The sequence below is a fragment of the Mus musculus genome, chromosome 9 (assembly GCF_000001635.26).
Source record: "Mus musculus strain C57BL/6J chromosome 9, GRCm38.p6 C57BL/6J".
NCBI lineage: Eukaryota > Metazoa > Chordata > Mammalia > Rodentia > Muridae > Mus > Mus musculus.
In genome coordinates, this window is record NC_000075.6 from 53,652,166 (window position 1) to 53,665,541 (window position 13,376).

Sequence of the window (13,376 nt, forward strand, 5' to 3'; positions counted from 1 at the left end):
GAGAAACTCTTGTCTCAAAAAAAGGAAAACAACAAACTACCACACTGGCACTGGCAGAGCCTCTCAGGAGACAGCTCTATCAGGCTCCTGCCAGCAAGCACTTGTTGGCATCCACAATAGTGTCTGGGTATGGAATATGGGATGGATACCCAGGTGGGGCAGTCTCTGGACGGCCCTTCCGTCAGCCTCTGCTCCACGCTTTGTCTCTGTAACTCCTCCCATGGGTATTTTGATCCCCCTTGTAAGAAGGACCGAAGTATCCGAACTTCAGTCTTCCTTCTTCTTGACCTTCATGTGGCCTGTGAATTGTATCTTGGGTATTCCAAGCTTCTGGGCTAATATCCACTTTGGGTTATCTCACTCAGGATGATATTTTCTGGTTCCATCCATTTGCCTAAGAATTCCATTATTTCATTGTTTTTTGGGGTTTTTTTCCTTTTTTAATATTTTATTAAGTATTTTCCTCATTTACATTTCCAATACTATCCCAAAAGTCCCCCATACCCTCCCCCCCACTCCCCTACCCACCCACTCCCACTTTTTGGCCCTGGCGTTCCCCTGTATTGGGGCATATAAAGTTTGCATGACCAATGTGCCTCTCTTTCCAGTGATGGCCGACTAGGCCATCTTTTGATACATATGCAGCTAGAGACAAGAGCTCCGGGGTACTGGTTAGTTCATATTGTTGTTCCACCTATAGGATTGCAGTTCCCTTTAGCTCCTTGGGTACTTTCTCTAGCTCCTCCATTGGGGGCCCTGTGATCCACCCAATAGCTGACTGTGAATCCACTTCTGTGTTTGCTAGGACCCAGCATAGTCTCAAGAGAGACAGCTATATCAGGGTCCTTTCAGCAAAATCTTGCTAGTGTATGCAATGGTGTAAACGTTTGGAGGCTGATTATGGGATGGATCCCTGGATATGGCAGTCTCTAGATGGTCCATCCTTTTGTCTCAGCTCCAAACTTTGTCTCTGTAACTCCCTCCATGGGTGTTTTGTTCCCAATTCTAAGGAGGGGCAAAGTGTCCACACTTTGGTCTTCGTTCTTCAGTTTCATGTGTTTCGCAAATTGTATCTTATATCTTGGGTATTCTAAGTTTCTGGGCTAATATCCACTTATCAGTGTGAACCTATCATTTGAGTTCTTTTGTGATTGGGTTACCTCACTCAGGATGATGCCCTCCAGATCCAACCATTTGCCTAGGAATTTCATAAATTCATTCTTTTTAATAGCTGAGTAGTACTCCATTGTGTAAATGTACCACATTTTCTGTATCCATTCCTCTGTTGAGGGGCATCTGGGTTCTTTCCAGCTTCTGGCTATTATAAATAAGGCTGCTTTGAACATAGTGGAGCATGTGTCCTTCTTACCAGTTGGAACATCTTCTGGATATATGCCCAGGAGAGGTATTGCTGGATCCTCCAGTAGTACTATGTCCAATTTTCTGAGGAACTGCCAGACTGATTTCCAGAGTGGTTGTACAAGCTTGCAATCCCACCAACAATGGGAGAGTATTCCTCTTTCTCCACATCCTGGCCAGCATCTGTCACCTGAGTTTTTGATCTTAGCCATTCTGACTGGTGTGAGATGGAATCTCAGGGTTGTTTTGATTTACATTTCCCTGATGATTAAGGATGCTGAACATTTTTTCAGGTGCTTCTCAGCCATTCGGTATTCCTCAAGTGAGAATTCTTTGTTTAGCTCTGAGCCCAATTTTTTAATGGGGTTATTTGATTTTCTGGAGTCCACCTTCTTGAGTTCTTTATATATATTGGATATTAGTCCCCTATCTGATTTAGGATAGGTAAAGATCCTTTTCCAATCTGTTGGTGGCCTTTTTGTCTTATTTTGTCTTTCAAGACAGGGTTTCTCTGTATAGCCCTGGCTGTCCTGGAACTCACCCTGTAGACCGACCAGGCTGGCCTCGAACTCAGAAATCCAACTACCTCTGCCTCCCAAGTGCTGGGATTAAAGGCTTGTGCCACCACTGTCTGGAGAATTCATTGTTTTTAATAGCTGAGTAGTACTCCACTGTGTAAATTTACCACATTTTCTGTATCCATTACTCTGTTGAAGGACATCTGGGTTCTTTCCAGCTTCTGGCTATTATAACAAGGCTGCTATGAACATAGTGAAGCATGTGTCCGTATTACCAGTTGGAACATCTTCTAGATATATGCCCAGGAGTGGTATAGCTGGGTCCTCAGGTAGTACTATGTCCAGTTTTCTGAGGAACCGCCAAACTGATTTCCAGAGTGGTTGTACCAGCTTGCAATATCATCAGCAATGGAGGAGTGTTCCTCTTTCTCCACATATTATATTCATTTACTTATGTGCAGGATGGGTATAACCCCACAGCATACATATAGAAGCAAGAGGACAACTTTTACCTTGTAGGTCCACCATGTAGGTCTCAGATATTAAACTAAAGTTATGTCAGGATTGATGGCAAGTACCTTAACCCACTGAGCCATCTCACTGGTCCACACTTGGCTTTTTCTAAACTTGAGTTCTGAGAATCAAACTCCTATCCTTGTGATTGCAAGCCAAATACTTGTCAATCATCTCCCCAGCTAGATATGCAATTTCAATATTTATTTCATTTTTAATTATGTGTAGTTGTGTACTATCTGATTTGAGTGAAGGTGTCCATATGTTAGAAACATTGGACCCCTGGAGTCAAAGTTACAACAAGCAGCTTATGAGTGTTTGATATGGGTGCTAGGCACCAAACTCCAGTCTTCTGCAAAAGCAGTATATGTTCTTAACCCAGAGCAGCTTTCTAGCACCAGATATATAGTTTTTAAAAGCAATCCAAGGAGCTAGGTATGGTCGCACATGCCTTTAACCCTAGCACTGAGAAGGCAGAGGTAGGCAGTTCTTTGAGTTTGAAGCCAGTCTAGTCTCCATAGTGAGTTCCAGGACAGCCAGAGCTGTCTCAAAAACCAACCAACTCAAACATACAAAGCAATCTAAGGATGTGAGGCTGTGGCTCACTGATCCAGTCCATGCTCATTTATTTGCCAAGAGTCTAAGGCTCTGTAATTGGCACCCTGCACTAAAAAGAAAAAAATGTAAATTAAACATGGAAAACATGTAGAACTTACAGCCTGTGCTTGCTTAATAAACTCAAGAATATCTTCTTTTAAAGCCTGATGAATTTTTGATGAGCCTTTATCATCCCAGAGACAGACAGCATGTACATCCCTGTAAAAATAAATCAGATGGATAAAAATCAGTAGTGAAACAGGGACACAGACAAGCATTCATCTTGTTCGACATACAGTTAGTACAGTTTCCATGGACCACTCATAAGAAAACACTCTTTGTAAGGTACTCAAACAGGTAACTTTCTACTTATTTCCATTGTCATTGTTGTTTTTGCTTTTTTATTGTTTGTTTAGACAGGGTTTCTCTGTACAGCCCCTGGGGTCATAGAACTTGTTCTTGTAAACCAGGCTGGCCTCAAGTTCACAGAAAACCACCTACCTGCCTCCCCAGAGCTGGCAATTAAAGATGTGCAGCATCACCTCCCTCCTAGCTGCTTTCTTAATTCTCTCTGTGTAGTATAGAAATGTATTACAAACCAGGTGGTGGTTGCACAAGCCTTTAATCTCAGCACTCAAGAAGCAGAAGCAGGTGGGTCTCTGAGTTCCAGGTGAGAGCCTGGTCTACAAAAGGAGTTCCCAGACAGCCAGGGCTACACAGAAAAACCTTGTGTTGAAAAACAATACAACAGATAAAACACCAAAATCATGACAAAAGAATGCCCCTGTCTCCTAATCTCTATCCCCAAAGTTAATTGCTATAATTTTTTTTGTTATCTAGGAGTGTTGTGCATGCCTGCAGTCCCAACACGGGCAGGGTGGGGTGGGAGGTGGGGGTGGGGATGCACAGTAAGCCAATGTAGTTGAATTGGTGAGTTCCAGGTTTAGTAAGTAAGACTTTGCTTCCTCCCTTCTACCTTGTCAGTCTTTGGCCTCTGCATACACATACACATGGGCTTATGCAAGCACATGCATTAATACACATACACCATTTCTGGGGATCAAGTTCAGGTACTCACGCTTGCAGTGCAAGAACTGTGTCTACTGGATCTTCTCCCTGCCCCTGACTGTACTGTAATTACTATGGTTGTAATTTTTCCCAGCTATACTACTTGGTAATTGACCGACCGTGTAAGGTTTTGAGTATGTTCTAATATTTAATATATCATATAACTTAGAATCTTTTTCTATTGCAATTTGAACCTATTCTTAGAAGTTGTGAAATTTGTGGATTTCAACCTGACCAAATCATAAACACTCCATGTCTTTCTAGTTACATTATAACACTGTATTTCTATTTAAATGGATACTTTTGTTCTCATAGCTCTGAATAAATGAAAAAAATTGATAAGCAGAACCTGGGAAGAGAGTTCAGGTATAAGTAATGATCATTAGACTGTGCTTTTTCAGAACTACTGCTCAAAGCTTTCTCTTCTTCAGTGAAAATGGTCAGAGTTGATTTTCTAAACTGCTGTGAGTGATTTCTGTCCAGATGCAATCACACCTACTGCACTGCCGATGAAACAGCTGGGACAACTCCCACTTCTTTCTGCACTTGCCATCAAGAAAACTTGCAAATTTTGCTCACCTCAGTGATGTGACAGGTAAGTGAGACTGAGACTAACACAGAACAGCTAGCTGATACCAAGGTCTGAGCTGAACTAGCTGACTGAACTGGGAAGTCCAACATGGATAGCTTCCCAACACTGCTGGAATCATCCACCTTCACTAACCAACTTATTTGGTTTTGCTTGCTAACAAAAATGTGGCCTCTGGAATTAAATAGGCGTGTGTAGAATGCCCTGACCTTAGATACTATAGACTATAGCCCTGGAAGCTTTAGGCTCTGTTCCTAAATTAATGTTTCAGGCCTTAGCTAAGTTCCTATTCCTACCTTCTCATCCCCATACTGGGATTAAACCAGGTCTTGTCCATGTTAACAAGTATTCTACCACTAGACCAAAAGTTAGTTTTTCAAAAAGGATGTGAGGGGATTGGGGGAAGAGCTGGAGAGATGGCTCAGCGGTTAAAAGCCCTGACTGCTCCTCCAGAGGTCCTGAGTTCCCAGTACCCACATGGTGGCTCACAACCACCTGTAATGAGATCTGATGCTCTCTTCTGGTGAGTCTGAAGACAGCTACAGTGTACTCGTATACATGAAATATATAAATATATCTTAAAAACAAACAAACAAACAAAACCCTAAGGATGTGGGGGTGGGGATTCTATAGTAATGGCTCAGGGGTTAGGAAGACTTGCTTGTTACTCTCCCAGGTCTGGGATTCAGTTCCCATCAGCCACATGGAGGCTGACATACTCTTCTGGTTTCTAAAGGAACCAGGAATGCACACTGTGTACTTGTACATATGCAGGCAAAACACTCATACATATTAAATTAAATTAACTGTTCACATAGAAACTGAAGGAGAAAACCATCTCATTTGGCTTCTAAGGTGAACTTTGTGATTAATAGGGTTGTTAAAACTTGCTACACTGCCTCCTAGGGACTTCTAACAATAACTGTTCTCTAGACATTTGGCCAAGGGCTAAGCAGTAACAAAGCAGACCTGAGATTCAATTCCTTAAAAAAAAAAAAAAAATCTGTTTGTAAGGTTAGCCTTAGACTGAAATCTGAGAACTGACAGGTTCCCACATCTATATAAAACCTTCCTGAAATGATAACACTGGTTCAGTTTATCTAAACTGATAACACAAACATCCTGATTTTTACTGAATTTATACTTACTCTTCCTAGGAATCCAGAATTTGAATGACTATATAGCCACTTTCATTAACTCTTGATAACATATCACATGTTTTCAATCTTCCTGCTGAAGAAATTAAATGTCCCAAGGCTGGAGAGATGTCTCAGCAGTTAAGAGCACTTGTTATTTTTGCAGAGGACCCGAGGTCATTTCCTAGCACCCACATGGTGGCTCACTAACTCCATTTCCATGGGATCCAACACTTTCTTCTGTCCTCCACCAGTACCAAGAACACATATATTACATAGACATATAAGCAAGCAAAATACTCATACACATAAAATGAGATAAACTAATCTAAGAAAAAGAACGTAATGTCCCAGGTGAATCCCCTGGAAAAGGACCTTTGGAAATCTGTGCTTAATCTCCCCCTTACATCTTCCAATTTCAACCCATATGTCTTTTCGCTGTATGTTCAGGCTTATAAGGTCACCTAGCACGTCAAGGAACCTAGACTCTACTCTGTCTTGGGAATCTCCAACACAACTAAGTAACAATATACAGGTTTTCCTATCACTTAAACTCATACTGTCCATCCAGTATGGAAAGCCACCAAAACCCACTGTTAACAAACAGAATTACTGGATTACTTACGAAAATAGATCAAACCACTGCTGTTTTGTTACAGATTCCTGGCGTAAAAGCTTCAAAACAATTGGATGCATGAAGTCCCACTTGTCTTCAAACTGGAGAGAACCTTTATTCTTAAAAACAAAAGAGATAAAATATGGCTTGTTTTAAATCAATTAAATACAAAAGTTTCACATACTTTTATCTAAAAATATCTCTTAAAAGATGCCTGAGACTGGGCGTGGTGGCGCATGCCTTTAATCCCAGCATTTGGGAGGCAGAGGCAGGCGGATTTCTGAGTTCGAGGCCAGACAAAGTGAGTTCCAGGACAGCCAGGGTTATAGAGAAACCCTGTCTCGAAAACCAAAAAAAAAAAGAGCCCAGAAAAATAGAGAGATCAAATTTAAAACAAATACCTTTCCAAAACAAGAGTTCTTATAGGGTTAATCTTATAGCAGGGAATCAAAGATAACTATAAACACAAATCAGGGCTGATTTATAGGTCAGAATTATAGGCTGTGCGTGAGTCCCAGGGGTCAATCCTAGGAGAAGGGGGAAGAAACAGACAGCAATACTAAGATTAAAGTGGAATGCACAGGGAAGAATTTGTTATAAAGAGTGTGGCCTTCCCTCTTGGTTCCTTCCGGCAGATAATCCATGGTCAATGGGAATGTGTACCTAAAATGAACCTTAGCTAACAAATGTAGTTTTGGTAGGGGACTGGCAGGGTCAACATGGTCTCAAAAGTGGGGCTGGCCAATTTAAAAGATTAACAATGTAATTTAAAGAAGGGCTTTGTGTCAATGTAGAGTTCAAAGTACTCATGGACATAAACATTCTCGTCTTTGTGAAGAAATTCCACACAAATTGGACAGGAAGAAAGTTAGATTAGCTTCCTTAGGCATAATTTGTGTATATTGTCATACACTGACCACGGGAAGGATAACAGAAACTACACTCGGGACCTCCTAGACTCCGTCCTATACTTCTCTCTCTTAAGCTGATCTTGAACTGAATGTTGCAGCTACATAACAAATAACAGTAATTATGCCAGCTTGCAGTAAAGCCTGAGTCTTTCTGGTGTTGAAAATGAATGGGTATCTTACAGAGAGACTTAATCCTCTAATTCTGAAGCTGTACTCAACTCTTCCCACTGTAAAGCTGTCAGCTGCAGAGAGAGCGCAGCATTTAACAGCACTTACTACTCTTGCAAAGAACTGGGTCTAGACGCTAGCATTGGTGGTAACTCAACTCTCTGCAACTCCACTTCTAAGGGATCTGACTCCTTCTTCAGACTTCAGGGACCCCCATCATGCACATATTACACATACATGCATGTAAAATATTTATGTCCATGGATGATGTGTTTTTAAAAATGGGAGGGAGGGAGGCTGGGTGTGGTGGCTGAACTTGGAAACAGAAACAGATAAATGTCTGTGAGTTCAAGGCCAGCCTGATCCACATAGTGAGTTCTAGGACAAGCTATAGCTACAAAGACCCAGTTCAAAGAAACAAAATAAAACATTATAAACCCACAAAAGCCCACCAGGCAGTGGTGCCACTCACCTTTAATCCTGCTGTTTTGTTTTGTTTTGACCAAGACAGGGTTTCTCTGTATATCTCTGACTGTCCTGAACTCATTCTGTAGACCAGGATGGCCTCAAACTCAGAGAGTCATTTACCTCCCAAGTGCTGGGTTTAAAGGTATAGGCCATCACCACCCAGCTTACTTCTAATTCTTAATATATCATGTTATATAAATAATTACCAAGTGACAAGGAAAATATCTGTATACATTTAAAAGTCTAAATTTTTTTAAGTACTTAAAAAAAGTACTTTGACCCACAGTTGGTTGAAATCAATGCCAAAAGAAAAGATTTCATCTTACAATGCTAATAAAATCTTGACATCAAATTTGAGAGCAGCATAAGACACAAAGGAAACATATACAAAGATTTAAATGAGCACTATCAAATAAGTATATGAAAACACTAGTTCATCCTAACCATTTTGTCCTATGAATAGTATCTTATTAGGAGGAAAAAACAAATTAATTAGTCAGGTACTAGACAGAAAGAGGGAACAACCTCATTTGCACCAGTCAAGAGCTTAGCTCCTATTCAGGCTAAATGTATTTATACAACTTGTTCTGGCCAATAAATTTCATTCATTTCTTTTCTTTTTTGACTCCTCCCCCTCCCATTCATTTTCTAGTAAAGTAGCACTATTTTATGAAACTCATGATTTGTTTCTATATAGCTTACTTTTTACAGTTCTACCTATTTACTTTACATCTTCCTATGCAGGTGCATTTGGAGGTCAGAGAACAATTCCTGAATGTAGGCTCTCTTCTACCGTGAGAGTTGCAGAGAACTGAGCTCAAGTTCTCAGGCCTGGCAGCAAGAGCTTTAGTAGCTGGTCTGACCTGCCAGACCACACAAGTGTTTTTAAGGATACTGCTTAGTCTAATTATTTATTATAGGATTCTTTTTGTTTTATTTGTTGGTTTTTATTTTAGTAGAGCTAGCTGTCCTGGAATTTGCTCTATAGACCAGTCTGGCCTTGAAACTCACAAGAGATCCACCTGCCTCTGCTTCCCAGTGCTGGGATTAAAGACGTGTGCCACCACCGCTATCACAAGTTCTTAACCTAAAGTTCATATACTGCATGAAATCAGCAAACCTCCTAAATTATATACTTCAGAAACCATTTTTCAACATATTCTCTGACAACCTACATCAAATCTTATGGGGTAATAATTTTACCTAAAACGTTAAACCTACCATAGACCTACTGAACCCACTAGAATTCAGGATCAGCAGGCTTATCAAATGATAAATTCATGTAAAAATGTAAAAGGGTCTATGGCATCAAAAGTTATGAACTACAAACAGCCATCATCATATAAGACTAAAAGGAAGTGGTTTCTTATAGTCACTTACAAAGGTTACCCCAAGGCCTCGCCCCAAGGGCCTACTGATATCACATAGTAATATTATAAAGACACTGAGAGATAAACACCAGAATTAGCTGAGCCCTTTTCCCTTCAACTACAGAATGTAAGTGAGCCAGGAACAATGGCATGTACCTTTAAGTTCTAGCGCGTAGAAGGCAGAAGCCCTGTCTGAACTTGAGTTCCAGGCCAGTCTGATCTACAAAGCAAATTCCAGGACAATAAAAGCTACACAGTTAGGCCCTGTCTAAACAGAAAAACTTAGGTAAATTGAAAGATTTAAGTTTGTTCTCCTTGTGGAGCTAGCTAATGAGCTTAGCCAGATTCATGATCCCAAAGTATACATTACGTGCTAACCTTCCGCCTGGCTGCCTATTACTTTTTCTACTGCTACTATTGTCCTGTAACTTCATTTCTCCTTCTAAAAAAAATATTGTATTTATGTGTGTCTGTCTGTGTGTACTTAAGTGCATGTGTAGTTGCCTGCAGAGGGCAGAAGAAAGCATTGGTTCTCTTTTACAGACAGTTACATATAAGACACAAGGTGGGTGCTGGGAGCTGGATCCTGGTCATCTGCAAGAACAACCAATGCTCTTAACTGCTGAGTGATCTCCCCAACTACTATCCCTCTTTTTTTTTTAAGTTTATTTATTTTATGTATATGGGTACACTGTAGCTGTCTTCAAACACACCAGAAGAGGGCATTGGATCCCATTACAGATGGTTGTGAGCCACTATGTGGTTGCTGGGAATCGAACTCAGGACCTCTGGAAGAGCAGTCAGTGTTCTTCCCCACTGAGCCATCTCTCCAGCCCCCATCCCTCTTTTTGAGACAAGATTTCACTATAAATCTCAGATGACATCGCTGGCATCAAACTCAGAGATCCACATATTGCCTCCGCCCCACCCCCACCCTCACCCAGTGCCTGCTATCACACTCCCTTCTCCTTTTCATTTCGACTAAGTCATTCTATACAGGCACTTTTGGCAATTATAAAGTTAAGCAATGCAAGTCTTACAATCAAAATTCAAGATGCTACAGAGTATTGCATGATGGCTCAGTTGGTATGTACTTGACTTACAAAAATGAGAAGACAGGAATCATCCAGACCCCCCCACTTAAAGATTTATTTATTTTATGTACATGAGTACACTGTTGCTATCTTCTCACACACCACAAGAGGGCATCAGATCTCATTACAGATGGTTGTGAGTCACCTTGTGGTTGCTGGGAATTGAACTCAGGACCTCTGGAAGAGCAGACAGTACTCTTAACCACTGAGTCATCTCTCCAGCCCAGAGAATTCTTTTATAAGAGATTTTTTTTTAAAGATTTATTTATTTATTTATTTATTATATGTAAGTACACTGTAGCTGTCTTCAGACGCACCAGAAGAGGGCATCAGATCTCATTACGGGTGGTTGTGAGCCACCATGTGGTTGCTGGGATTTGAACTTCGGACCTTCAGAAGAGCAGTCGGGTGCTCTTACCCACTGAGCCATCTCACCAGCCCGAGAATTCTTATTTTAAAAAAAAAAAAAAAAAAAAGACTGGGCACTGGGAGGCAGAAGGAGACGGATCTTTGTGAGTTTGAGGCCAACCCTGTCTACAAAGCCAGTCCAAGACAGCCAGAGCTGTTTCACAGAGAAACCCTGTCTCAAACAAACAAACAAACAAACCGCCAAACCAAACCACTGAGTATGGTGGCCTTTCCATGTAATCCCAGTGCTAGTGAAAGAGTGGCATGTGTATCCCCAGGACTCCCTCCCAGCCAATCTAGGGTAACTGGAAAATTCTAAGCAAGTGAGAGAGAGAGCCGGTCAAAAAACAAGGTGGACAGCTCCCGGGTTGACTCTGCCTTCCACATTCAAACATATACATATGCAAACACACAGTATCCATTCTTCAAAATTTCCTCCAATGCTCTCTTCCTAGTTTTCTTTAATCATCCCATCAAAAATATTTCAATATGTAAGGCACAGTAACATTTCTGAAACTTCTCCTGCATTAAGAGAAAACCATCAGTTCAATCTTCTTGAATGACAGATTTCCATAGACCATGGGCATTATTATGTCTGTCTTTCAATTCCTTAGGGTACCATTGCACGTTGGTATCTAATAAAATACTATAAGAATGAATAAATACTAGACATTTAGACTTGCTTGTTTGTACTTTTATATTCTGTCCAAATGATGAAAGTTTTCACTGAGAGAAAGCTGGGCATCCCATTTCAGTTCTTTTTCAGTTTCTTGTTGAAAGATCCAACTGAGATGGTTTCAAATGATTGGCAGGATGGACCATAGCTAAGCAAGAAAGTGATAGGGTCAGAAACCTAATTTGGCCTAGAGATCAGATTAGCACTAAGAGATAAAATTATGAAAGAGGTGTTGTAACTGCACCAGAACAACAACAAAATACAAAGACAGAAAGAGCTCAAGATTGAATCCAGAGAAATAATTTGTATGTTAGTGAAAAACAAGTGATTGTGGAAGACAGTAAAAATAAGGAGAAAAAAAAATCACACAAAAAAGAGAGAAACAGCAGAGAATGAGAAGTAATACCAGACAAGAGGATGAAGCTTATCAACAAGAATCTGGTTTGGCAATCAGGATATCCCTACTGTTCAGGCTCTTACATCCGACAGCTTCAAGGTAACTGAATGGGCCAATTAAGGGAAAAGAGGGCTACAAAGGGCCCACGGGCAAAGTCTTACAGGCTTATACAAGAGACACAAGAGATACAAGCCTTCTTATAGTTACATAGGGGAAAAGAAAAGAGCAGCAGGAGGGAGACATGCCACCAAGTCCAGAAGGACACTGCAGGCTCAACAAAACAGGTGGAGGGCAACCTGAAAAAGAGCTGTGGTAATATGGGGAAATCAGAAAGACCCATGGTAGTGGCCAAGGGAAATAAATGAACACTGCTGGTTAGTGTTAGGAACTAAGAGGAGTGAAAACATTTGAACAATTGCTGTTTGGAGTAGAAGAACCAACTGAAACTGAAGAGAATGAGCACTCTGGGCTCAGATGACAACTACAAAAGAAAAAGAACAGGCAGAATTAAGTATCAAGTAATCCAAAGTAGGAGATGAAACGGGGCTGTGATGAAATGTTCTACAGCTAGACTGTGTAAGGAAAACAGGGATAGGTCCCACATGAAACGGAGTCAGAAGATTCAACCAGTTGCAAACTGTATTGTCAAATATGCACTACATACTCAAAAAATTGCCAAAATCCAATTGACAGTTCACTTGATCTAACCAGAAAACATGATCCCAAATAAAATAAAATGCCAATATAAAAGCAGATCTTATTGCATCAGATTCTTAGAAATTTCATAAAGTTTCTAATCTTATTTTCTCAAATGTACTAGTAGTTATTTCTCTGAATTCTGTCAACTATAAAAACAAAACAACCTAACCCCAAACAAATGAGACAAAACAAAAAAACCACCTTTCTGGAAGTCACAAGCAAGCTGAGATTTTCCCCCTGAAGGGGCTCGGGCTCATTATTCAGCATGTGTCAGGTACAGCTGGTAGATCTGGGACTGACTCACACTACTCTTGTCTGACCGATGGACATGCTAATTCTCTCTTTGGTAAAATCTACTTGCATAAGTCCAAGGCATTTCTCAAATAAGCCAATATACTAGTCCAACAAAAAATATGCTAATTTGGCCACTCCCCAGTAAGCTCTATAGCTACTCAAGGTAGTAACAGCCCTGAATTTAATAATCCCATATATTAAATCATAGACAGACCCTGGCTGGTCCTCACATATTCCAAAGACAAACTTCAGTCTCCCCATTTTATGATTAGTACTTTTCAAAATATGAGTATTTGGAATCCCTCTCCCCAAAAGTTCCAACAACTAAAATAGGTAAATGTTTGACAATGTAGAGATAACAGAATCAAATGTCTGTTTATTATGTCCTTCATATTACAACAGTACTAGCTATAGAAAATCAGACTATCAGCCAGGCCTTGTGGGGAACACCCAGAATCCTCTCTTAAGTTCAAGAGCAGCCTGGTCTACACAGTG

General features: G+C 40.6%; 1 protein-coding gene across 3 annotated transcripts in view; it reads right to left on the reverse strand.

Annotated features, from left to right (window-relative positions):
- Cul5 (cullin 5) overlaps window positions 1-13,376 on the reverse strand; it is a 52,927-nt gene that overhangs the window by 37,585 nt on the left and 1,966 nt on the right. For 2 of the 3 annotated variants that reach the window (NM_001161618.2, NM_027807.4), the window contains exons 2-3: window positions 6,406-6,515; window positions 3,107-3,206 (exon numbers count right to left, since the gene is read on the reverse strand). In NM_001161618.2, the coding sequence (NP_001155090.2) occupies window positions 3,107-3,206; window positions 6,406-6,515 (210 nt within the window). Of the gene's footprint in view, window positions 1-3,106; window positions 3,207-5,792; window positions 6,021-6,405; window positions 6,516-13,376 lie in introns of all 3 variants that reach the window. The other variant, XM_017313680.2, reaches the window with a different exon arrangement.